The sequence below is a fragment of the Schistocerca piceifrons genome, chromosome 3 (genome assembly GCF_021461385.2).
Source record: "Schistocerca piceifrons isolate TAMUIC-IGC-003096 chromosome 3, iqSchPice1.1, whole genome shotgun sequence".
Taxonomy (NCBI): Eukaryota; Metazoa; Arthropoda; class Insecta; order Orthoptera; family Acrididae; genus Schistocerca; species Schistocerca piceifrons.
This window is the reverse complement of record NC_060140.1, coordinates 368,980,741-369,007,264: the sequence shown is the minus strand read 5'-3', so window position 1 is coordinate 369,007,264 and position 26,524 is coordinate 368,980,741. Positions and strand designations below refer to the sequence as shown.

The following is a 26,524-nucleotide window of genomic DNA, read 5'->3' as shown; positions in this document are numbered from 1 at the left end:
CCTAAGAACGGTTGGATGATTGCCTCAATGCTCTCGGCGATAATAAATTTTGGTATGTCACTACAGCGTACGCTCTGGTGAAATCCGTTGCTGCAGTGGTTTTCAATACTAGTGATTACACTTCAGGCAGTGGATCAAAATACGTGAATAGATTTTCAAATGATGAGATACGGTGCAGAACCCATGACGTACAAAGGCAAGAAGCGATTGTCACTCGGCTTCTGCAGTACTAATGCGCTGCTGGCCAGTGACCACTGGACGACTTCCATGTGCTGGCTCAAGAATGCGGCTGGGCGTGTGAGTACCTTCAGACCACGTGCGAGTGTACCTGCTGACCACGTGCGAGTGTACCCGCTGACCACGTGTGAGTGTACCTGCTGACCACGTCAGCGACCCCAAATTTCTGACATGAAAGCTGCGTTTCAAACGACAGTACACCTCGGGTGTAAAATCGTAAAATGAACTGTAAGCGACCAGCTTTTCGTCAGATAACATTACCATGAGAAGTTACGAGGTGAAACCATTGTGTAGCTCGCTTTTACTTTTTTGTTTTAGTTTAATGTATAGTGGCCAATGAAATCCTTGGATCCAGGACTTCGGTGTGGTTCGGCAAATATGGGGAATTACTTGGCTTGTGCATAAGTTCGTATCATTTTTGTTTTGCATGTTGGTATTCCGGTTGCTATGGGTTTATTTATCGATTGTAATTTTTTGATTGTAGTTCACTGTTCTTATTTGCGTTCACATATTCTCATTTTCTCATTTGGAGCTGTGGACGCTACCAAATGGCAGTGCCAATTGAAGAAATCGGAACATTTCCGACATATTCTTCTGTTTGAGCTCAACGCAGAGTAACAGCAGCGGAGACAACCAGAAACGTTTGCGCTGTGCGTAGGGATTATGCCATTGGACAGAGCACGGCAACAAAATGGTTTTCTCGTTTTAAGGAGGATCGTTTTGACATTAGTGACTCTTTACTTTCAAGAAGACTTTCGGTGTTCGATGGAGATCGTCTAAATGCAATAATCCACATTGATCTACGTCAGTTACTCGAGAACTGGCCAATGTGATGAACTGTGATCAAATGGCTCTGAGCACTATGGGACTTAACTTCTTAGGTCATCAGTCCCCTAGAACTTAGAACTACTTAAACCTAACCAACATAAGGACCTCACACACATCCATGCCCGAGGCAGGATTCGAACCTGCAACCGTAGCGGCCGCGTGGTTCGAGACTGAAGTGCTTAGAACCGCTCGGCCACTCCGAACTGTGATCATCCCAACATCGTGCAACAGTTGTACGCAATGAGGAACGTTCAAAAATCGGGTGTATGGGTACCGCGTCCGCTAAGCCAAAATAATAAAAATCAGCGGGTGGCCACATGTGCATCTCTCCTTGATCGTCATCAACTGGCTCGTGAACAACACCGACCATTTGTATCCTGTATCGTTACTGGTGACTATAAATTACGTCTTTATGCTAACGTAAGGAAAAGAAGGAATGGTTGAGCCCAAATAAAGCAGCAGCTCTCTGAAGAAAGACCTGCACGCATCCACAAACGATAATGATATGCATCTGGTGGAACAGCGACAGTGCTGTGTCCTAGGAATTGCTTCCCTGCGGTGTAACCATCACCGCTGACATTTATTGTCAACGACTGAGGCGTCTGACAGATGCAGTCCAAGAACAATAGCCAAGAACACTGCGTGAAATGATGTTACTCCACGATAACGTCCGCCTACATTCTGCCAGGCTGACAAAAACAGACAAAACATACTATACAGGAGATGGGTTGGGAAGTCATTCCTCAACCGCCTTATTCACCTAACTTTGCGCTCTCAGATTTTCACCTTTACCGCTCTCTATCGGACAACCTCGAAGGAACTTCCTTTCCCGATGAAAATGAGTTCCGAACACGAGTTCTTCGCATCGAAACCACGTGACTTTTAGTCGCGCAAGCGAAAAGTTGCCCCAGCTTTGGCAGACTGTAGTATATAGTGATGGAGAATATATTACTGACGACCAAAGTTTCTGTTATGTGCATCTGTTGTGCTTTTTGAACGTATGGATAAAGGCTACGAACTTATGCACCAACCCCAATATTTAAGAAGGATCGTCTGTTAGAAACAACCCCAACAGTATCTCTCAGTACTTATGTTTTTCTGCTGTTGCCAGCATCCAAAATCAGGCCGTACAAGTACGTGTCGTGTCTGGAGTACTGCGACAACTCGTTTGGTGGATTGCCAGACGCAGCCGTATCTGTGACATCAACTACGGTCGCAGGTTCGAATCCTGCCTCGTGCATGGATGTGTGTGATGTCCTTAGGTTAGTTAGGTTTAATTAGTTCTAGGTTCTAGGCGACTGATGACCTCAGAAGTTAAGTCGCGTAGTGCTCAGAGCCATTTTGTGACATCAAAACAGGGCTAACAGCGCCCTCACTGTTATTTACTTATTCTACTCATCTAAGTATTTAACTCTCTTACAATAAATCTTTTAATATCTAAGTGATCAAGACATAATTTTCCAAGATACGCATATGTACTTGTACCTAATAATTACTGCAATATATGACATTTCGTCACTACAAATTATAATCGAGTAAATTATGAAAAAATAGAAGAAAACCGCCAGGAGAAAGGGTCTCAATAGAGATGTTTGAAACTGGAGGAACAGTAATAAAAAGGTAACTTGAAATTTACAGAATGTCTACAGAGGGAGGCATTCGTCCCAAATGTGGAATAAACTTATACTGCTAGTGCTTAATGATAAATGTGATAAGCGAAATATTTCAAAAGCTGTAGATGTATTAGCCTCCTCTCAGTCATGTTCAACAGTCAACAAAATTATTACCAACCTCAAAGGAAATGCTGCTTTTAGATGTGGATACAGCACAAATGGACAAACCGCAAGCTGTGAATGAAATTACAGAACGGAGCAACGAGTATAATTACTATTTTCCCTGAAATTCAGACACACTGACAAAAAAAGCCAAGTACCAAAAGAGAATGAAATGAAATGAAACTTCGCGCAGTGGGAGGTTATAAGGTTTTATTCCAGCGATTCAAAACTTACGACTTTACTGCTGGTCCTTTGTCAAAAGGGTATTTACCCCTCGTGAGACCTGATGCACGCAGTGATTTGGTTAGAAAGGATGTCATACAACCACTGCATCCTTTCGTCAGATACATTGTCTCACAATTGTTGTAACAGGCCTCTGTACCCTAAATATTGACACCGTGGTGAAATTAGGTTCGAACTGGTCACGTGTTCTACTAGGAGCATCAGGCAGACAGTTCATACAGAGACGTGACGTTAATTCCTAATCTTTCCTCCTGTAAAATAATGAGTCTTGGCACAGGCTCTATGGCTCTTCATCGTGAATTCTGTGCTTCACTCAGTACATCGGTTGTTTGTAATATATGATTCAAAGTGTATTGGTACCTCAGTGGGTGACAGATTTTTACTGTAACAAATGTAAAAAAATTGATGTCTACTAAACCGTTATTAACACAGAACACGGGAGGGCAAGTAACTCAAATGAAATCAACATCTCCATTTTGGTACAAAACAAACTATTTCTTCTCTCTGCTTTGTTATTTTGCTTTTGGAGTAAATTGGCAGTCCAGAGTTCCAGCCAAAACAACAAATCTGCATATATAATCAATTGGATTCTTTACCAGTTGAATTATTTATCTTGTCAGCAATTAAAAAGTACGAGACACAGTTTGCAGAAGCTTTATCAGGCCAATTCTTCAGGCAAAACGTTTCTTCTGATATGATTACAAGGTCTGCCAACAAAATTTAGAATATTGTTCAGGAATATTTTCTCAGTATTTTGGCGTAAGAGACCAGAATTCACAAGTGGACAGTTACAGAGTGATAACGTAATTATGATTTATTCGGTTTGTTACCACAACTGTTTTCTTTTATCTTAAAGTACTTTCACAGCAATGAAAACGTCTTTAATATGCAATCACGGGATGATCTCTTTTCTCATTAGTGGCTGTGTAAAGATGCAAAAATACTGTGATGTGGCTGCCACCCCACTGTCGACATGCACAGCGTCAGTAAATATATATCGTGTATCATTGTTATCGTACAATTTAATACTACCAGAAAAACAAAACCGAGACGGAACTGCGAAATACTGAATGACAGCTTGAGAGCGAAGGGTGAAGTGGTCATTACTGTTGTCAACAGAATCTGAATCACTGTTCTACAATTTTGAGTGTATCTCAATTTCTCTTTTAGTATATTTTTTCCAACCGAGCTTCAGGTTTTTGTTTAGTCAAAATTAACTACCAGAGAACCTGGCAATGCTTCGTAACTGCTAGATATGTATGGGAACTGGATATACTTTAGAGATATCGCTGGGAGTTGTCTACAAAAGCTTCAAAGATATCAAAATTAATATAAATCATAAAGAATATGAATCACAAAGATTCCTTACTTTCCATTTGTAATTTTTATTCTTTTATATTTCTTTAATGTACACAGTTATTACAATCACAGAACATCAGAATACACAAAAAGTGCATGGAGAAAGTTCGTTTCCCAGTAAGACAAGCAGCATCCACCGTCAATATCTGCACTGTTATACGGATATTTTCAGTGTCACACAGACAAAAAGACAATGTGGCGTAAGAAATCATACGAAACGCAGTTATTATGTAACGAGGCAGTGGAGATGGCTGGTCCCTTGCACCAAAATTACAGACACTATTTCTGAACAACCTCCCAGATTTCGTCGTTAAGAGTTCTTGTTCAATCTGCATGGCGCCAGCTATTTAATACACTGTTAGTCGCCAATGGTACAATATCATACCGTGCATTTCATCGGTGCTGTTGTCTGTTGGAGTTTTACACCGTCATTCACATGGAACGCCTTTAACATTAAAACACTGAAGGGGCAGAGCGTGACTGCATTGTTATTAAACCATCATAAATTTTACTATTCTATATTTTATTCAAAGGAAGTCATAATTTATAGTTATCCACTATTAACTACAATTACAGGGGGGCAAGAAGCTCCAATGGTATGTCACATACAAAAGTCCTGTTTTACACCCTATACTGACAATCTACAAGGGACACGAAGATTCAGTAGGATGTCACATACAAAAGTCCTGTTTTACACCCTATACTGACAATCTAAGACTGGTGGGATCCGCGAAATGGTACCATCTGTAATCTTAAATTTTACTAGCGTTTACTAAACTAGGGTTACGGGAAGTACAGCACGTCTGAATTCATTCTCCCATATCTTGTCTGCTGAAAATAAATCAGCAAATTTGTTATATTACTTAATCAGTTTTCAATGAATTTTCACTAGAGACAAACTGTTCAAAAGGAAGACGACAACTTGGTATATCACTTTATACTTAAAAAAACTCACAACCGAGCTAATTTGAAAATGCGAACAAAGGAAACTTTTCCTCAGATCGAAATGACGTTTGACTCACATTATTGCGCGAAGCTTACCAAAACGATTAGCAACTTTTCAATGGCATAAACGCCATCTCTGTGCCAGCCAGAGAATTTTGCCACTTGCCCTTCTATTTCGCGTCAAAGATTTATAAACGGAGATGTGTTAATCTTACCGAGGCACAAATATAGAGAAGTTCATTCAAAGTTTCTTTTCATCAAAATTTGCTTGCTACTTAAGCCGACCGAACTAGCACAGCTCTCAGTGCATCGGCGCTCGACTTTAGTTTGTTACTGGGCGATATTGCGTGTCTATCAGCAACATGTAACTGCACGAGATCGCTTACGCAACATCGTCTGTAGCGCTGCAACTGCCTTGTCTGATCGCACGATCAGAGCGGGATGACCGTCGCAAACAGGTTTGCCGCGCCGGTTCCGCGGACGTGAGCAGCGGCGCATTAAATCTTGGAATGTATACAAACTACGCTCTCGCCAAATGCATTGTTTTCGCACGACTGTTTGACGCCAAGAAAGTGAAACAACACCGCTTTGGCCCCTTAGTGATCACCACTCGTAGGAGAATGGACTACTGCCGGTGAAATGAGCCATCAGCAGATGAAATTAGATTAGTCCACTAGAATCTACCTTACTCAGAGAGCGCATTTCCGGTATTGGAAACTACGGACTCGAATTGCAATTTCCACAAAGAAAGCTTTCACCAAAATCAGAGGAGTCATACAATAAAGAAGGTGACATTTGAAGTTGCACTTATCCCATCCTCAAAAGCGCGCCACATTGTCATCACACTTCTGCGGCGACCATAATCTGTGTCAACGAAAGTTTAGCCAACCGTGTGCATATTATACTCATTTATTGAATTGCACTGCAATCGCTTACGGTTGGCCCTGGATGTGTGCAGTATGCACAGGACTTTGAAACTAACGTAACAGGAGATCGATTTCTAATGTAACACGTCATATCGATTACCGCTGCCTTTGTACTCGACGTCTGCTACTGTCGTTGATAGTTATCACATCTGGGAACGCTTACATCTGAATGCGGTATCACGCAGAAGAATGTTGGATAGAAGTAGCTAGCCAAGTGTTCCAACAAATATAAATGAAAAATATATTCGCAGCAGAAAAATATTGCAGCTCCTCCACCCCACCTTCCCCAATTCATGCACAGCAGTCAGTTTTCAATGTGCGTTCGTCGGTGAAACACTCGGAAACTACAACGGTTAGAAAAACCTTTAGGATAAGTTATTTTCAAGTGCTCATGAATGCCGTCCTAATATACTGCTCTGCAAAACTCAAGGACGAGATACCTAACAAGGGAACCTCCCCATCGCACCCCCCTCAGATTTAGTAGTAAGTTGGCACAGTGGATAGGCCTTAAAAAACTGAACACAGATCAATCGAGAAAACAGGAAGAAGTTGTGTGGAACTATGAAAAAATAAGCAAAATATACAAACTGAGTAGTCCATGGGAAGATAGGCAACATCAAGGGTAATCTGAGCTCAGGAGCGCCGTGGTCCCGTGGTTAGCGTGAGCAGCTGCGGAACGAGAGATCCTTGGTTCAAGTCTTCCTTCGAGCGTAAAATTTTATTTTTTATTTTCAGACAATTATCAAAGTTCAGGCACTCACACATAATCAACTGCGCTCTCCAAAATTCCAGGACATGTTCAGATTTGCTTAGGCATATGCAGGATTTGACGGTCTACACACGGAAAAATTTGAAAACGTTAAAAACATATGTTTTGACAGAGCACAGGGAAAAGTGTGCGACTGTGAAACTGTTGGATTCATTTGTTGCAGTTTATGTGACAAACTCTTATGTTTTCATCACTTTTTTGGGAGTAATTCTCACATCCACAAGAAAATCTAAATCGGGCAATGTAGAAGAATCTTTTTACCCATTCGCCAAGTGTACAAGGTAGGTGGGTCGACAACATATTCCTGTCATGTGACGCACATGCCCTCACCAGTGTCGTATAGAATATATCTGACGTGTTTTCCTGTGGAGGAATCGGTTGACCTATGACCTTGCGATCAAATGTTTTCGGTTGTCATTGGAGAGGCACGTCTTTTCGTCTACTAATCGCACGGTTTTGCGGTGCGGTCGCAAAACACAGACACTAAACTTATTACAGTGAACAGAGACGTCAATGAACGAATGGACAGGTCATAACTTTGCGAAAATAAATAAAAAATTTTCACTTGAGGGGAGACTTGAACCAAGGATCTCTCGTTCCACAGTTGCTCACGCTAACCACGGGACCACGGCGCTCCCGAGTTCAGATCAGCCTTGATGTTGCCTATCTTCGCATGGACTACTCACTTTGTATATTTTGCTTATTTTTTCATAGTTCCAGACAACTTCTTCCTGTTTTCTCGATTGTTCTGTGTTCAGTTTTTCAAGGCCTATCCACTGTGCCAACTTACAACTAAATCTGAGGGGGGTGCGATGGGGAGGTTCCCTTGTACGTAACGCATTAACTCCTCGACCGAAATGAATGAAAGGCGGGAATATGTTGCCAGATGTCTCCCAAACGTACACAGAACGTTGGGTCTCTTATGGCCTGCGGTCAGCGTGACTATAGCGCCAAATAGTCTGGCCTCGCAACACAATGTACTTGAAGGAACGGGAAACGACAGTATATGTCGACCAGCGAGCAGTTACAGTGCACTGTGACGGTGTTCTTCATAACAACACGATCCCGAGACAAAATCTGGATGACTTCCTACCGGAAATAATCGTCGGGAAACAGGAAGAAGGACGAAGTATGACGGGTGTAGCCCAGGAGTTTGGTATTGCTCACAGTTTTGCTTCACGTGAATGGGGCGCGTTCTGAACCGCAGGCACTGCCGGCCGATGGAGGGAAGTTGGTCGACCGTGGTCAACTGCAGCAGCAGATGACCGCTACATTGTGCAACAGACAAGAAGGGACACCCCCCCTCCCCCCCCCCCCCCCCACACACACACACACAAGCAATGGGTGCAATTGCAACCACATTTAAAAAGAGTGCAAGGCACGCAATCTCACGCTCTACAGCGGCACGGCTTTTGCATGAGTTTTTTTTATTTTATTTTATTTTTTTTTTTGTTACGGTTTTAGGGCGTAAAACTGCTACGGTCTTTGCATGAGGGTGATCTCTCTGCTCGACGACCAGTGCGTCGTGTTCCGTTGAAACCCGCACATCGGCGGCATCGTTTGCGCACTCATACAGCGAGAGGTGAGAACATGTAATGCATCCATGAACATTATCGAACATGATCGTTTTGGTGGTCCAGGGGTTATGTTATGGTGGGGGGGGGGGGGGGGGGAGGCAAAAATGGAGCTTGGGCGTACTGACCTCCAACTCTTTCAAAATGGTAGAGTCGCCAGTCAACGCTACAGAGACTTCCTAATGTGCATCTTTTCAGTGGTACATTCCGCCCTGACTTCCTCTTTGTGGATGACAATACGCAACAGCATCGAACAGCGCGAGTGGCGGAGCTCTAGGAAAGAGAAAGTATTCGGCGAATGTACTGGTCTGTCCGTATCCCCGACTTAAATCCCACCGAATATGTGTAGAAAAGTCATCTGCTGCAGCACGTCTACAGGCACTGAGGACCATCCAGGAATTACCAACCGCACTGGTGGACGTATGGAACGCCCTACCATTAGAACTCCTTACCAATCTTACTGCCAGCACAGGGGAAAGTTGCAGAGCACGCAGTACTGTCCATGATGAACACACACCCTAATAAGAACCATGTCTTGCCTTTTGTAATGTCCAGTGGACCATCATGAATCGCGATGGCTGAAGCGTAATTACGCACATTTAAGATGGAAGGGGGGAGAAAGGAAAGGAAGGGGAAGAGAAGAAACTATTGCTATCAGTTGCATCGGGACTTAATGCCGAATCAGCAGCAATAAATGAAACTATGTGCCGGATCGGGATTCGAAACAGGGACTTCCTGCTTACGAGTCAGTTGCGTTAACCATTGCGCCATCCGGACACAGTGTTTACCGCAATTGCGCGGACTATGGCAGCACGCCTCCCAGCGGTCCCGCATTCCCACCTACTGCCACCTATCTGCAGTCCTCGTCCATATTCTCCCCCATGTTCGCTATTTTGAGATACCCGCCAGAGGTCGAACGTAATTGGGCATTCGCACTGAAGGTGGTAGCTTCATTGCCCATCGAGGCGAATTAGTTATCTGAAAGTGTGGTGTCTGCTCTTTGAAATAAAAACTGTGTCCAGGAGGCGCTGTGGTTAACTGCCTAGTAAGCAGGATATCTCACGTTTGAATGCTAGTCCGGCACACATTTTCACTTGTCGCTGTTGATTTCGCATAAAGGCCTGATGCAGCTGACATCAATAATTCCTCCCCCCCCCCTTTCAATTTGTATAATACAGGGTGTCCGAAAAGTCTTTCCCTGATTACATAAATTGATAACTCAGGCTAGAAGTAAGATACAAATATGAAACTGGTGTCTAATTGTTTACAAACTATCAAAGTTTTTTTCACACATCAGTAAACTTCCACATCAGCACCCTTGGTAGCACGTAGCACATCTAGGCGATATTCAGTTTCCGTCCACACATTAGCCAACATCACTGGAGGGATCGATTCAAGGACAGGTTATCCGTTGCCGCAGGGTTTCAAGATCTGGTACACGTGTTCGGTAGACCTCGTCCTTGACATAACCCCATAAAAAGAAGTCTAACGGGGTTATGTCAGGAGTGCGTGGAGGCCCATCACGACCAATCCATCGCCCAGGAAAGGTCATATCGAGATAGGCACGGACGTCCAAACCCCAATGAGGCGGTGCACCGTCTTGCTGAAACATGACATCGGGGTGATACTGAAGCAGCTGAGGAACAGCATACAGTTGCAACATGTCCAGATACACTGCAGATGTGATGGTAGCCTCAGCGAAGAAGAATGGCCCGATAATTCGATCGAGCAATAGCGCGCACCAGACATTCACCTTTGGACTGCCTCTGGTGCACTCCATGACCTCGCCAGGGGGTTGTGAATCCCAAATGCGCACATTATGGCGATTCACTACTCCACTGAAAAAAAGGTCGCTTCGTCGGAAAATGCAATTCGTCTTAGATAACCATCATCGTCCTCAATACGTGATAGCATTTCGACCGCAAAGTCATATCGACGTGTACTGTCATTGGGCAACAATGGAAGTGGAAGTTTACTGATGTGTGAAAACACTTTGATAGTTTGTAAACAATTAGACACCAGTTTCATATTTGTATCTTACTTCTAGCCTGAGTTATCCATTTATGTAATCAGGAAATGACTTTTCGGACACCCTGTATGTATCACAACTGCATACAGGGCGTGGTGTCCGAAAGAACAGACAGCACGCATTCATATAACAGAAGTGCGATTATTGTGTTTTAATAATGTCAGTTCTGTTCGTCTCATTGCGTATTTCCCCAGTTCCCTTATGTACTGTGCTGTACCAGCTCTTTGTATGTATGCCCCACTGTCACTTGACGGTGACACATCATGCCACTGTTACTTTCGGTCTTAAGTTTGGCACACACTGTTTATGGATTGCTCAATGTGCAATGTGCAACGCTGAATGAAAAAATCGGATTGAGTCATAGGCATACTCACAGACTTGTGATTGGCAATTTACTTTCTTTTTCCCACGCAAGTGCCCAGCTGTCTTACCTGGAATCTGTGGAGTGCAGGCAAAGTTCCTTCCCTCATTGAACTAGAGTTCACGCTCTGTCGATGACGTGGTCACGATAAGTGTTAGCAATTGCTTTGTTGGGCAAACATGGCGAAGATAACTGAATATGGCATGTTCGAGGAATGATCCACACTTTCGCCTGAAGTGACAACGGAATGATTAAAACTGGGCGGCCTTTCTACACTCATGCTCATAAATTAAGGATAATGCTGTTACATGGTGAAACAACGCTCTGATGGGCGGTTTGCGGGTTTAAATCACCTCGGGGTATGACAATGCGGTGCATTTGACCTGCGGTCTTCGCACGGTGGCGCCGGCATCAGTCCACATACGCAGAGGTGTGTTGGTGCATGTCAGAGCACGGTGCAGCGAATAAGTGTGTAGACGTTTTCAGACGTGCTAACGGTGACTGTGTTGAAAATGGCTCAAAGAACACGTATTGATGACGTTATGAGGGGTGAAATACTAGGGCGACTGGAGGCTGGTCAAACACAGCAGGTCGTAGCATGGTCCCTCCGTGTGCCTCAAAGTGTGTACTCAAGATTATGGCAATGATTCCAGCAGACACGAAACATGTCCACGCGTTACAGTACGGGACGACCACAGTGTACAACAACAAAAGAACCCATATCTCACCATCAGTGCCCGCAGACGGCCATGGAGTACTGCAGGTAGCCTTGCTCGGGACCTTACCATAGCCACTGGAACAGTTATTTGCACACAGTCTACAGATGATTGAACAGAAATGATTTACTTGCCCAGAGACCTGCAAGGTGCGTTCCACTGACCCCTGGTCACACGAGAGCCCGAAAGCCTGGTGTCAAGAACACAGTACATGGTCATTAGAACAATGGTCCCAGGTTATGTTCATGGACGAGTCCAGGTATAGTCTGAATAGTGGTTCTCGCCAGGTTTTCACCTGGCGTGAACCAGGAACCAGATACCAACCCCTTAATGTCCTTCAAGGGGACCTGTATGGAGGTCGTGGTTTGATGGTGTGGGGTGGGATTATGATTGGTGTACGTACACCCCTGCATGTATTTGACAAAGTAACTAACAGGTCAGGTGTATCAGGACGTCATTTTGCACCAGTATGTCCGCCTTTTCAGGGGTGCAGTGGGTCCCACCTTCCTCCTGATGGATGATAACGCACGGCCCCACCGAGCTGCCATCGTGGAGGAGTAACTTGAAACAGAAGACATCAGGCGAATGGAGTGGCCTGCCTGTTCTCCAGACCTAAACCCCATCGAGCACGTCTGGGATGTTCTCTGTCGACGTATCGCTGCACGTCTTCAAACCCCTAGGAAACTTCAGGAGCTCCGACAGGCACTGGTGCACGAATGGGAGGCTGTACCCCAGCAGCTGCTCTACCACCTGATCCAGAGTATGCCAACCCGTTGTGCGGCCTGTGTACGTGTGCATGGTGATCATATCCCATATTGATGTCGGGGTACATGTTCTGGAAACAGTGGCGTTTTGTAGCACATATGTTTCGGGACGGTTTTCACAACTTATCACCAACACCGTGGACTTACCGATCTGTGTCGTGTGTGTTCCCTATGTGCAAGTGCTACCACATTCTGCAATTATCCTTCATCTATGAGCATGAGTGTAGTATCTGAGCCACGATTCCTCTCAAAGCCTTCCCACAGTCTCCGTAGTTGCACAACGTTCCTGTTCTGAAATGCCACTGAGCGAAACTCTAAATTCGAAGGTAATTTCCTGCTGTTCTCCTGCCTCCTTCAGACCTTACGATAAGGGCTTTATATGCGAAATAAGGAAGGCCATATCAAGGATGTTGAAACACAAAAGTTTATTTTTTCTCTCTATGTTTAAGAACAATCCATACTTCTACAACTCGCTTCAAAGTTTTTAATCTGTGAAACACCGAAATTTTACACGATTGTTTATCTTTACAGCATATTTTTGCAACGTGTTAATGAACCCAGAGATTACTATTGATTTTATAACAGCTCCAAACAAATTTTATGCGGAAAGCGTTCACCACGGCCACGATATAGATAAAGCGATTAAAAATTAGAAACTAGATAAGAGTCTCGAAATATGATGGATTGCTAAAAAAATTAATAAGAAAGTAACGAACGAAATTAATTTACATGTTTTGTTATGAGGCTATCAGAAATTTATCAACGAGAAGCAGCAAAGATACATTTTTTGGTACAGACACATATTTGGCATTGTGAAATACTGAACAAAAGCGTAGGAGAGCTAAAATATGTATTTTAATGAACACACGCGCAGAAGAAGGTGTTGGTGCGTACTGAAATCTAACCCCATCAACGTTCTGGTAACTGCAATACTGAAGTTACGTCATATTCATACTACCCCGTTTTGACAGCAGTCCACAGACTGACGCTTCATGCGATATCTGTCGGCAGCAACTGCGGTACCAAATCAAAAGAAAAAAAATAATGTGGCTGACTCAGTCTGCGAAAGGTAATGCCGATATTTGCCAGGCAATACCTCAGGACAAATCACAGTATTGCAGTAGCCAGACAGATAAGGTAATTGCGCGATAAATAAAAACAGCCACTGAACATGTTGCGTAACAATTATATCGACGTCTTATCATTGCTGATCTCAAAACTGGAGCGTAGCCTTCGGCACGAGTTGTTGACTTCAGACATATCGAACCTCGGTTAGATGGCTTCGATGCACGGAACGTAAAAACTCAGGGCACCGAGATTACTGGTGTGAATGTTTTCTTTTGTTCAACAGGACAATAGTTCATAATTTTGCTTTTAGAAAAGTAGATATAGTTTTCAATGAAACTGACTGTACAAGTTTTAGAGTTCTTTAGATAAAAACCTCTTACGTCTAACTCGTGCCAGGCATGTACCACCTGGATATGTCTTACTCTTCAAGTTAAAGCACATCAGTGGCTTCTGAGCACTGCTGTATAGAACACGCAGCGAACATCGAACTCTCGCTGAATTTAGATCTGTACTTGAACAACATATTACCCATCTACCGAATATTTATTTACAATGCTAGAGATAGTTCAATATGCTCATCTAATTATATAATCTTAGTTGTCTGAAATATTTCTACCCGCCTTCCCAGTCGTGATCGCTGTTGAAAGAGGTTATATGGGGGCATTAAGCTGCACATCATAGTCTCACAATGTGAGGGCGTCGACACCGCAAATGGAAACACCTGAGTCGGGGATTAGAGTTCGTTATCTGCCTTAGAGCTATTCCAGAAGAGATAACTGAGTACCGACAACAGTTTCACAGTCTCTTTGCTTTCGCTTTCGTAATAACCCATAACATACCCAAATCAATACAGATGCACACCGTCATCTATACAACACAATTACACACAGGATAGGCCTCCCATGTGTCATCAAGTGCCTTTCTTCCTGTGTTTCCGAAGCAGTACTCATTTTTAAACCGAACTACATAACAGAAGCACTGTAGATTATGTGTTATGTGCTACTGCTTCCGAATCCGTTGAGAGTGTTTTCTATGAACATCTACGACGCTAAGGAAAAAGAGGAAGTGAGGAAACGGAAAGAAGAGGGTGAAATGAGAAAAATCTGTGAGCGGCGTGGTCATTTAGGAGTCTTCTAGGTAAAATAATTGTACGAAATATCGCTGCTACGAACTTCCCATTCCTAAACGGTGTTCTCGTATACACAGGGTGGTACAGCCTGAAAAGAGTGTTGCCGTTTGGTTCTTCTGAGAAATAATTGTTGAGAAAAAAAGTTCGATACGCTGCGCCGTTTCCGAGTCAATTACCCTTTAAGTCATCCAATCAGATAGTTGCCGCCCATATTCAAGCGGTCCGCCAGATGTACTGTTAATTAGTGTCAGCTGTTCTCATAGCGTAGATGATGGCGCACTAGACAGCTCAGCCTATCGCCAGGGTTCGGGCTTTACTACCATCCCATGTCCAATTTTTGTATCGGACGCAACGGACTGCTTGGCTAACTTAAAAGCTAATTTACTCGGAAAGGGAGCAACGTATTGAATCTTTTCTGAGCATTTATTTCTCAGCCCAATCTCCCCTGCAACATCCTTATAAGCTTTTCAGCCTGTTTCTGAACAAGCTGTGCTTCCGCCTGAAGATCCAAACTTTGAAAGATACGAGAAGTGATTTTTTTCTCTTTTTCCCTACGGTTCTACAAGTTAAAAACCTAATGCTATATTTCTGTACTTTATTATCACAAATAAAACGTTGTATCTCAGCTGTATCTCTTTAAATACTGCTATTTATGTGCCAAAATAGCGCCGTTACTGGTTCTGAACCGACAGGCTTATCATCAGTGTGTCGTTAACGTCTGCATTAAGTTTGTGTTGTTGACATTAGCTGTTGGCGTTTTATTCCCCACCAACTGACGTAGACAACAACAAATGTAATAGAGCAACACTCTGAAGGTGAATTTGATGGTTCGAAACCGGTAACGGTGCTGTTTGTGTAAATAAATAGCTTTATTAACAGTGGGAGATTGCTGTTTTCGTCTTTAAAAGAATAGAGTTGTATTTCGTACACAGCCATAGTATCAAAAATGTTAGTTATCGACGGAATAACAGGAAGAATCGTTTGTTCCAAGTGTCATTATGCTGTCGACGAAACAGTGCACAAGCTCCGGAATTTGCCCGCGAAAACCCAAAAGTGGTTCACTGGACGGGGGATCTGAGTTGCTATCTTCCACGATTATGAGCTCAGTGTCTTAACCACTGCACCAACTCGCTTGGTGTTGATGTTCGAGAGAATGGCGTACTCTACCAACTGATCAAAGGGCTCAGGGCACAGAAGATACTGTTGTGGTTTGGTGGAAGTTTTAGTCAGCAGTTTAGGCGTTATGATCCTCCTACGTAGTTCACCAAATAGGTACAAAACTTTCGGCGCAGAGATTACAGCTGTCATCTAGATAAACTGTGCGCCGATAGGCGTACAGACGATCAAATACATGAGAGTTTCCTATGGTGCCTGCAGAAATCAGTGCACATAGCCAGCCAAGAGTTGCTGTTGTCAACATTAAAGACGATTCTATGGAACAACTGCAAAGGCATAAACAGCAATTTAATTATCCCACAAAGTAAAACACGTTTATCAAACATTTTGTGGATATTACCAAACATAATGAGGTTTTTGCTGGAATGAATAATTATGACTGGTGACGCGACATTTGATTTATGTGCAGAAGTTAACAGGCACAAGAAGTCCAAGTTAATTTTTTTTTTCTTATATGAGAAAGACAAAGTCAAGATGTTTAACCAAAGATTGAAGTAGCACTTCTCCTCAATGGATGTTTCATACTTCGATTTCGTGCCTTGCAATTTCAATAAATACTATGACATAATAGGGGATGTACTACCACAACCGTTGAGAGTATCACATCTAGAGATAACTTGTGAAGTTACAACTACTGAAGGGCGACCGTCGTGCAACACGTCAAGTTCATTTACTTCCCTCTAGAGAAGTTGGTAATTCATACCTGCACATTCATTTTCATCAACAAAACAAAACTGGCATTATATAGGATGGAACGTGGAATGTTAGATCCCTTAATCAGGTACGAAAGTTAGATACATTGGGAATTACTGAAGTGCAGGTACAGGAGTTGTGGTCAGGAGAGTACAGGGTTCTCAATTCAGAATCGAACAGGAATAACGTAGGAGTACGCCTAATGAATAATCAGAAAATATGACTGCAGGTAAGTTGATACGAACAACATAGTGAAAGTGTTATTGTAGGTACAAAGCCAACACCTGCCATAGTAGTAGAAGTTTATATGCTGACTAGTTGCACAGATGAAGGGACTGAAAAAATATATGATGACGTAAACAAAATTATATAGACAGTTAACTGAGCTGAAAATTTAACTGTGATTGGCGACTGGAAAATATGTAGTAGGAAAAGGCAAAAAAGGGCAAATAGTAGGAGAACATGGGTTTTGGGAAAGAATGACGGATGCAACAGCCTGGTAGAAATTTGCACAGATCATAATTTTATACCCATTAACACTTGGTTTAAGAATCATGAAAGAAGATTATGTACATGTGGAAAAGAGCTGGGGGCACTGGAAGGTTTCAGATCGATTGTATAGTGGTAAGACAGATTTTGAAATCAGATTTTAAACTGTAAGACATCTCCAGGAGCAGATGTGGACTCTACTCATAATTTTTTGGTTACCAGCCTTTTCTACGTGCTATTACTCGCATATGTGTTTGAAATGTGTATAGCATACACCATCTCCACCCTCTTTCTGTCCACCTCTTCCTCCTTCCGTTTCTCTGTCCACCACATTATTTCACATCTACCTACCTGTCTCTCGTCCACACACTTTTTCTCTCTCTGCATATCTTCCCCCCCTCTTTTTGTCTATTTTCTCCTTACCCCTTTCTTAGACCATACCTTCTTCCTCCTCTGCCTATCCACATCATCATCCCCCACACCCCCTCTCTCTGTGTGTTCATCTTCTCCTCCTTCCTCTCCCTATTCCACCAGTACACTTTCCCACTACTCCTTCAGCCTGTTGCTGCTTCTCACTCCTCTCTGTCCATCCCCTCCTTCCTCTCTCTCTCTCTGACCATCTCCTCCTCGTCTTCTCTCTGCCCATCTCCTCTTCCACACTCTCTCTGCCTACCCCCTACTCGCCCCTGCTCCTCTCTGTCCATCCATCCTCTCCTGCCCCCCCTCTCTCTCTGCCCCCTCCTATCTACCCTCTCTCTCTCTCTCTCTCTCTCTCTCTCTCTCTCTCTCTCTCTATCTCTCTCTATCTCTCTCTATCTCTCTCTATCTCTCTCTCTCTCTCTCTCTCTATCTCTCTATCTCTCTCTCTATTCAGCTCAGTCTGCAGCCCCCTCTGTACATCCACTCCTCTATCTGTAACAATCTCCCCACAGCCGTGCACATCAACATATGTAGTAATTGCAAAACAGGTCAATAATGCAGCAGGTCAATACTCCTCAAACAAAATGCCTGTCATGTCTGGCAACCTACACATCAGGGGCTTGAAAACAGTTTTTCTTTTTGTCCCTGAAACATAGGACGCCATGAAAACAAGAGGATTAAGCAGGCCAATACTACTCCAACACAACACATCCACCGTGTAGAGCAGCCTACATGTCAGGGGCTCGACAACCACTTGGCACCTAAGCTGCACTTCAAAGCAGATCAATAAGACAGGCCATTATTACTCCCAAGCAACACACCTCTCACACAGGGCAACATATATACGAGCAGCTGGGATTTTTTTTTTTGCCCATAAACCCACATCAACTGGAGCTATGAGGTTATAAATCTCACAGTGCTAATACTCATGCGGCACACACACACACACACACACACACACACACACACACACAAGACATTGTAAAAAGGTAGGAAACTTAAGAGATGGAGCCTGCATAAATTAAACAAACTAGAGGTTGTAGAGACATTCAGAGAGAGCACCTGACAATGTCAAGACAGAAAACTGGGAAAGTAAAACAATAGAAAACAAATGGGTAGCTCTGAGAAGGTAGCAGACAATTATATAGGTAAAAAGACACGGCCTTGTAGAAATCCCTGGATAACACCTGATATACTGAATTTAACTGATTAAACGAGAAAATACAAAAAAAAAGCAGCAAATGAAGCAAGAAAATGGGAATACAAAGGTCTAAACATGACATTGACGGAAAATGCAAAATGACTAAGTAGGGATGGCTAGAGGACAAATGCAAGGCTGTAGAAGCATGCATAACTAGGGGAAAAATGTATGCCCCCTATACGAAAATTAACGAGGCTTTATGGAGAAAGGAGAAGCAGATGCGTGGATATCAAGAGCTTAGATGCAAGGCAGTATGAGGTGAAAAACGGACAGCTGAAAGATGGAAAGAATATATCTAGAAGGGCTATGAAGGTAAAAACCAACTAGAGGACAATGATATGGAAAGAGACGAGGAAGTAGGCGAAGAGAGATGATAGATACAATATGCACGAGTAATTTGACATAGCACTGAAATGCCTACATAAAAGCAAGGTCCATGGTATGTAACATATATGAGACAGGCAAAACATTCTCAGATTTTTGGAAGAATATAATAATTCCAATTCCAAAAAAGATGGATGTTGATAGAGTGAATATTAGCAAATTATCAGTGTAATCAGTCATGATTGAAACATACTGAGATGTATTATTTACTGAAGAATTGAGAAAGTAATAGAAGACGACCTTGAGAAAGATCAATTTGGGTTCCAGGGAAATGCAGAAACATGCAAGATCATACTGACTCTACAATTTATCATAGAAGATAGGTTTAAGGAAAGCAAACATAACTTTATAGCACTTTTAGATAAAGCTTTTGACAATGTTGACTGGACTGAAGGTAGCAGGGGTCAAATACATGAAGAGAAAAATTATTTACAACTTGTAGAGTAAACAGATGAAAGTTATTCAATCTGTACATTGAGCAAGCTGTACAGGAAAGCAAACTAAAATTCAAAGAGACGGAATAAAAACTTAGAGGTTTGCTGCTGATGTTGAAATATTGTCAGAGGCAGTAAAGTGTTTGGAAGGGCTATTGACTGGAATGGATAGTGTTTTGCCAAAAGTATCAATAAGGTTTGCTATTTGGGCAGTAAAGTAACAGATGATGGTGGAGAGGATATAAAATGCATATTGGCAATAGCAATAAAAGTATTTCTGAAACCGAGGAGTTTGTTAAAATCAAATATCAATTTAAGTGTTGGAGGTTTTTTTCTGGAGGTGGTATCTGCCTGGTGTGTAGCCTTGCATTGAAGTGAAAACAGAAGGTTGTTAACAATTGTAGAGGGAGACCAATGCATGAATACAGTAAGCAGGTTCAAATCGATGTTGCAGTAGTTATGCAGAGATTAAGGGGCCTGTGCAGGGCAGACTAGCATGGAGAGCTGGATCTAACCGGTCTACAATCTGAAGACAACATCATCATAGTCATATAATTATGGAGCGTGGTAGTACTTTATCATACATTGTAATACAGCCCTGTCGTTTAGTATAAAGGTGGCAACCTGCACCCCTTATGAGAAACATTGCAATTGTGCCTACAATCTTACAATACTATTCTGCTGACATAACATAAACCAAATGAATCTGAAATCCAACAATGGAAACTAGAAATTGAAATATCAACAATATTAGGAAAAGGCTATACTGCTACTCACAGTAAAGATGATATTTTCAGTTGCAGACAGGCACAACAAAAACCATTTACTTTTGGCCAAACCTCTCTTCAGAAAAGAAAACACACACATTCTCACAAGCAAGCAAACCACACACACACGTGGCTGTCATCTTCGGCAGCTTCGCTCCGAGCAGCCGGAGATGACGGTCTTGTATGCATGAGGTAGGTGTATGTATGTGTGTGTGTGTGTGTGTGTGTGTGTGTGTGTGTGAGAGAGAGAGAGAGAGAGAGAGAGAGAGAGAGAGAGAGAGAGAGAGAGAGAGAACGCACGCGTATTGCCCTTAAGTTAAATGTATAACCATCTTTTCATTCTGCCTGTCTGGAACTGAACATGTCATCTTTGAGGTGAGTAGCAATCTATCGTTTCCCTAAAATGGTTGAATTTGATATCCATTTAGCTAAGGAAATAAAATCATCCAGCAAACACAGTGGACTTTTTGTGGTGTCTCATGACTCTCCTGATACAGTCATTTCCTTTTTTTGTCAAAATTGAACTTCCCTTACCCCACAAAAGCATCAGAAGAGTGTTCTTTCACCCTGGTAACAAAGCTCCACAACTACCAGTTGGAAGCAATATAATAGATTAGATATAGTGGTTGTTAATCTCTAAACTGAAACAGCATGGAGAGTGACTGGCACAATAAAGCTGGTTAGTCGACAGTATTTACTGCAGACTTATAAATTCCCATGAAATTTTCTTTATCACAGCGATTGATTTAATATTACAACTGTTTCTGTCCACCAATAAGCTTGAGATTTGAAGACAGCTCATAAACAGCCAAACCAGCTATGAAATAAAAAATAATCTTTGTGATAAAGACCTATCAGTGTGCTCCACGAAAGAAACAGTCCCTGCAGATTCCCACAATTACTTATTTATTTAGACTATCTAGTAAATTTTTGTGACAAAAGATGGTCGCTTAGACAATTTGTCATCAGGATGATACTGGTCTGAAGATGGTCACTAACACAAAAACCAGTTACCACAATGAATGAATAAATAAATAAAGATTGCATTCTGGACAGATTGATTCTGTAATTATTTATGTTTATATACTGACATTTACATCAAAATCACGCAACTGCCTCTTGCAGTAAATAATTGACATAGCTCACAAAGTTGGTTCTGTTGACAAAGGTTTATGGTTTCATAATACTAATCCAATAGGTAGATCCTGTAACTAATAAGGAGGTACTGAACAGAATTGTAGAGAAAAGAAATTTGTGGCATAATCTGACTAGAAGAAGGGATCTGCTGATAGGACATATTCTGAGACATCACCAATTTAGTAACGGAGGGAAGTGTGGTGGCAAATATTGAAGAGGCACACCAGAAGATGGAAAGTAAGCATAGTCATAAGGATTTAGGCTGCAGTAGTTATTTGGAGATGAAGAGTCTTGTACAGGACAAACCAGTTTTTCAACTGAGGACCACAACAACAAAAACAATACTAATCCAATGTTTACAAACACTGGGGTACAACTCCTAGTGTTATTCTCTTTTGTTCAGAGATATTCTGTTTTATCAATAACATGGAAATTATGAGAACACTTTGTTAAGCAACATAAATTTTTCAATCTAAGAATCAAATCAAATGCTTTGTTTCCTTAACTGAATATGCTAAGCATGACATAAGACCATACATATTAACAAAATAGTTGTTTTGTAATAATCAATTAAATGAGAATAACTGGGTCACAACTTAGATATGTGAGTTTATGGATTGGGTTACTAAACGATAAGGTTATAAGTGCCCATACACAGCTTAGGTATCTTTCACGTTACTTGGGAGACTACACCATTCTGATAACATACACATTCTCCGAGGCACAAAAATATTTCATTTAACCATTAACGTTGAGTGAAAACTTTTTTCCATTTTTCTAATGTGTGGGCAATCAAATACTAATGTTTCACTGTTAATTGTTACTGTGTTGTCAGTGGTATGTCTAACTTGGCTTATATACCGACTGCAGCTTTAACTACTCAGAAATAACATAGGGTTGAAATTTTAATTGTGGGAGCTTTATTAAATAGTACAGTCAATGGCGCAAATGGTAGCATTAGAAAGTTTCCTATGAAGTGGTAAAACATTTTAAAAAAAGTCTAAGAAGATATGGTACCCACTGAGTTATGCTTTGCTGCTGTGAAGACTGCATTAAATAGAAAAGAAATTAGTACTCATCACTCCATCAACGACGATGTAATAACAGAACAAGGAAGAAAATCAGTCATGTCCTTTTTTAGGAACCATCCCAGCATTGGCATTGAATTCTGAGGTAAACCATGAAAAACCTAAGTCAAGATGCCCAGTTGGGTTTGGAATCCTGCTCCTCTTGAACCGAGCTCTATGGTCTTTACAACTTTGCATCCTTCTCCACACAGTAAGTCGAAAACCTCTGTGGAAACAATAGCAGCTAGTTATACTGATACCGTCACAGATGAGGTTTTAACGGACTGTGAGATCTGTTATTTCCAATACTCTTCCTTAATGGTGCAACCTGGTATTCTGTCTAACTACATATTTAAGGCATATTCTGTCTAAAGATTCGCATTTAGGCCTATATCTCACCATGCCTATGTGCTTCTGCTACAAAATAAGGACATTTCTCTGTCAGTTAATGTGTTACAAGCCTTAGGGTCGCTGATGAAATTTCAATCATGGGGAAAGTCTAATGAATAGAAGTTCTCATGCAAATTTTTTTAAAGTTCTTCATATCTTATTTGCTAACAAGTGTTATCAAATTTCATAACATCACCTGCATTAAGTTACTGTCATTATAAAAACTCTTTAATCATGTGGTCTTAACATGCAGAATAATAAAAAAAAATGGAAACCATTCAAATCTTTGTCAAAGCACAAAAGATGTGCACTCGGAGTACATACATGCACACTGGAAAATCAATGTCGTGTGCATCAACAGTATTAGACCCACTTCACAAATGTTGAACCAAGACTTTTTTTTCTTTTTACTACAACACAAAAATATTCTGCAATGGTCCACTCAACAGCTGCTGCTACACAGCAGCTCAAGGCCATTGCCTCGATATTATATATGCTGCTGACCTTGACAAGCAGGCGCATTGACATAAGGAAGAAAGCTATTCACTAAATTTAAGTTCCTTGAGAAAATGAAATAAGCTGACACTTTACAGGTTACTATAACCTCACACTTGTCAACTTAGGCAAATAATAAAACAAAGAACACAAAATCACTAAGAACACTGTTCACTTCCACAGTGTTATTTGGACTACACAAGTTACAAATGATTAGTTTGAAAAGATGAAACACACACACACACACACACACACACACACACACACACACACACAGTGTGTGTGTTCTATCTTATAATTTACTCTTATTTAAATATGCCATCAAAAAATATAGTTAATTTATCTCATAATTTACTCTTATTCAAACGTTGCACATTCTTAATGTCTTAGTATTTTGAGTGTCAACTGTAACAAACCAAAAATGAAAAACGGTTTTCCACTTTCTTGAGAATTCATTGAAAACTATGCATTGTTGTAAAAATAATTCTAAAGGAAACTACATTATCCTTAAAATGTGAAAAGTCAGCAGACAGGCAGCAGAACACAGTTGTTTCAACTTTTGACATATTTTTCAAAACTGTGTGGCAAAGCCTAAGTACTCTTATGAAATGAGAATTGTTATGCAGTTGTTATTCAAGTGATGAAATATTTTGTAATGTTCATTCATTTCTCTGTAGTCCCCAAGACAGGTGTAAGTTATTTGGTTTTGGCAAAATTTACTGAACTATGTTAATGAAACTGCTGCACGTGAAATCAAAATCCCACTTTGCACCTGGCTTAAATTACTAAATTGGACATCATCTCCTGTTTGGACCATGGATCATACATTATCCATTATATTAACATTGGTACACAGTCTTGCACAGGTTTTAATATATCCAGTCTTGCACAGGGAAAACATTATAGGCTACTCAACTAAATTAAATCTACAACCTGAGGGCTATAATAGTAGCAAACTCTGCTCTAAGAACACAACACACTAAACAGATCAAAAGGAAGCACCCTGTAGCTGTGGGATTAAGAGAAACTTGGAATACAGCACATAAAATATTCATCTAACGAAAATTTATACTGGTGTCAAAAAAAGTCAACAAAAGGAGAACTAGGATGCAGTGGGCTGTGCATTTTTAGCTGCTACTACTCACAATTAGCAATGATGGAGAAATACATGCAATTCTGCACAACAGCATGATGTAACGGATAATAAAAAGATAATCGTGCATCACAGCCAATGAGTTATGTAGCTAGTTTGTTTGTGGGGTCATCCTCCGCAGCAAGTATATAAATTCTTGTTTTGTAAATAAATCTGATTTCTGCTGCAGGAAAAGGCAGTTTTATTTACAAAACAAGTAGTTACTTAGTTTTTCTTTCACTGCGTCGTCTTAAATGCAAATAACTGTAGGCTCACAAAAAAGCAATTAAAAACTTCCCACGAGAAATAGAATTAACTGGAGAAAAAAGAAAATACAGGCAGGTAAATGCTAATCGTTACTATACAATTAATTTGGGAGAATTAAATACATGTAAACAACAGAACGTAAACAACAATGATAGGGGATATACAACCATAAGAAAACAACAAAACAAATCAGAATTTAACAAAATATATATGCTATAATTTTCCAGACACGCAAATCAAATGAAAAATTTGCAGTTGACATACCTTCTGATTTTATGTTGGCTCCTTCTTCGATGGGGATCACAAGAAGAGGAAATATTCCACTAAGTCCAATAAATGTTGATCCGATCAGTGAGAAAACCCATGGATGATACTCAAATCCTGAAATGCCTGAAGATATGGCAAGCAAAAGTGAACTCGGAATTAAATCAGAAACCATGTCCTTATAGGCATACCACAATTCCGCCGAATTATTAGACTGACAACTTATGAGAGACGCACTATCAGTCGAGCACATTGTCTACTACAGTAATTTTTAAAGTTGTCACTTCCTACTAAATGCACGAGACCACTTATTAAGTTCTAACAGCAGAGCTGCCGCTCATGTGGTATGATTAATGTTTGCGTTCTCCTCTAAAAGAGAATGATAGCTTCAGATATGACCACTGGCCATCGACGAACAAAATCAATGACCGATATGAATAAAACAAGCGCTCTCAGATAATGCTAAAGTGTAATCTGATTATGTTATTTGTACACGATTTCAAACTGCTCACACACACTGGTGCACAGCAGTTTGTGAACTGCCGACTGAGATTACATCCCTTGTGTTTACAACGACTACGTAACTCACGAACTCGTCGGTAGATGGCAACAGCAGCCAGCATACTCATTGCAGAGTAAAAGTCGCTCCCGTGAATTTGGACGCGATATTCAGCGACGATAAAGTGAGCGACATGCGCTAATATATTTATATATTTGTCTTAACAGCTTGATGTCAATTGTCCATGCGACATTCCACCGTATCTGTTCATAAACAATACACAACTGTTTTCCGGTCAAGACAAGGGACAAGATCGCTGTAACGATGTTCACTAACTAAAATTTAGAATTTATTCTAAATGACAGCTCCCCACATATTAGAACTGCACATGTTCTTTACTTTTCAATGCAACGTAATTTTAAAGTTCATTACGATGTGCAAATGACCACAAGAATTTGGAATGTGATACTACTTACACTACCCAAACACAAGTTCAGTAAAACTAACAAACAAAAATCCTTGGAAAAACAAAGACTAATTTGAAACATACAAAACCTCTGAAGAAAAAATGAAGACTTTGCCTGAAACATGCATATATGTCTTTACGATCTTTGATTATATGACGCAATCATCACTCTCAAGTTAACGCAGCAAATCACAGAATTGTATATAAGATGGTGAATTTCGAAGAAGAAAAAAAACAAAATTCATGTTTCCGCCCGGGATCGAACCGGGGACCTTCCGCGTGTTAGGCGGATGTGATAACCACTACACCACGGAAACCCTGCGCAAGTAGCTCCAAATTTAGCAGTATAAAACTCCATGACAGTTTTCTCATATAATTGGTAATATATGTTAGACTGTGGAAATGGGACATTGTGTTTGGAATGGGACAATTCTTACCATTTCAATATCTAATGATTCATGTTTTAACCCTCCGTTACTTGCGCTAAAACTCGTGTGACATTGTCACTCGCGCGGATGAC

The 26,524-nt window shown here is 41.2% G+C and overlaps 1 protein-coding gene and 1 non-coding gene across 2 annotated transcripts in view; both read right to left on the bottom strand.

The window, feature by feature from the left end:
- Positions 1 to 25,618, bottom strand: part of LOC124789753 (zinc transporter ZIP13 homolog) — a 202,032-nt gene extending 176,414 nt beyond the window's left edge. Inside the window, exon 1 of the mRNA XM_047257206.1 lies at positions 25,040 to 25,618. Within this exon, the coding sequence (XP_047113162.1) occupies positions 25,040 to 25,292 (253 nt within the window). The 5' untranslated portion in view covers positions 25,293 to 25,618. The remainder of the gene's footprint in view (positions 1 to 25,039) is intronic.
- Positions 25,619 to 26,248: 630 nt separating this feature from the next.
- Trnav-aac lies at positions 26,249 to 26,321 on the bottom strand. Its single transcript has one exon. It is a non-coding gene; the product is annotated as a tRNA-Val (tRNA).
- Positions 26,322 to 26,524: the final 203 nt, after the last annotated feature.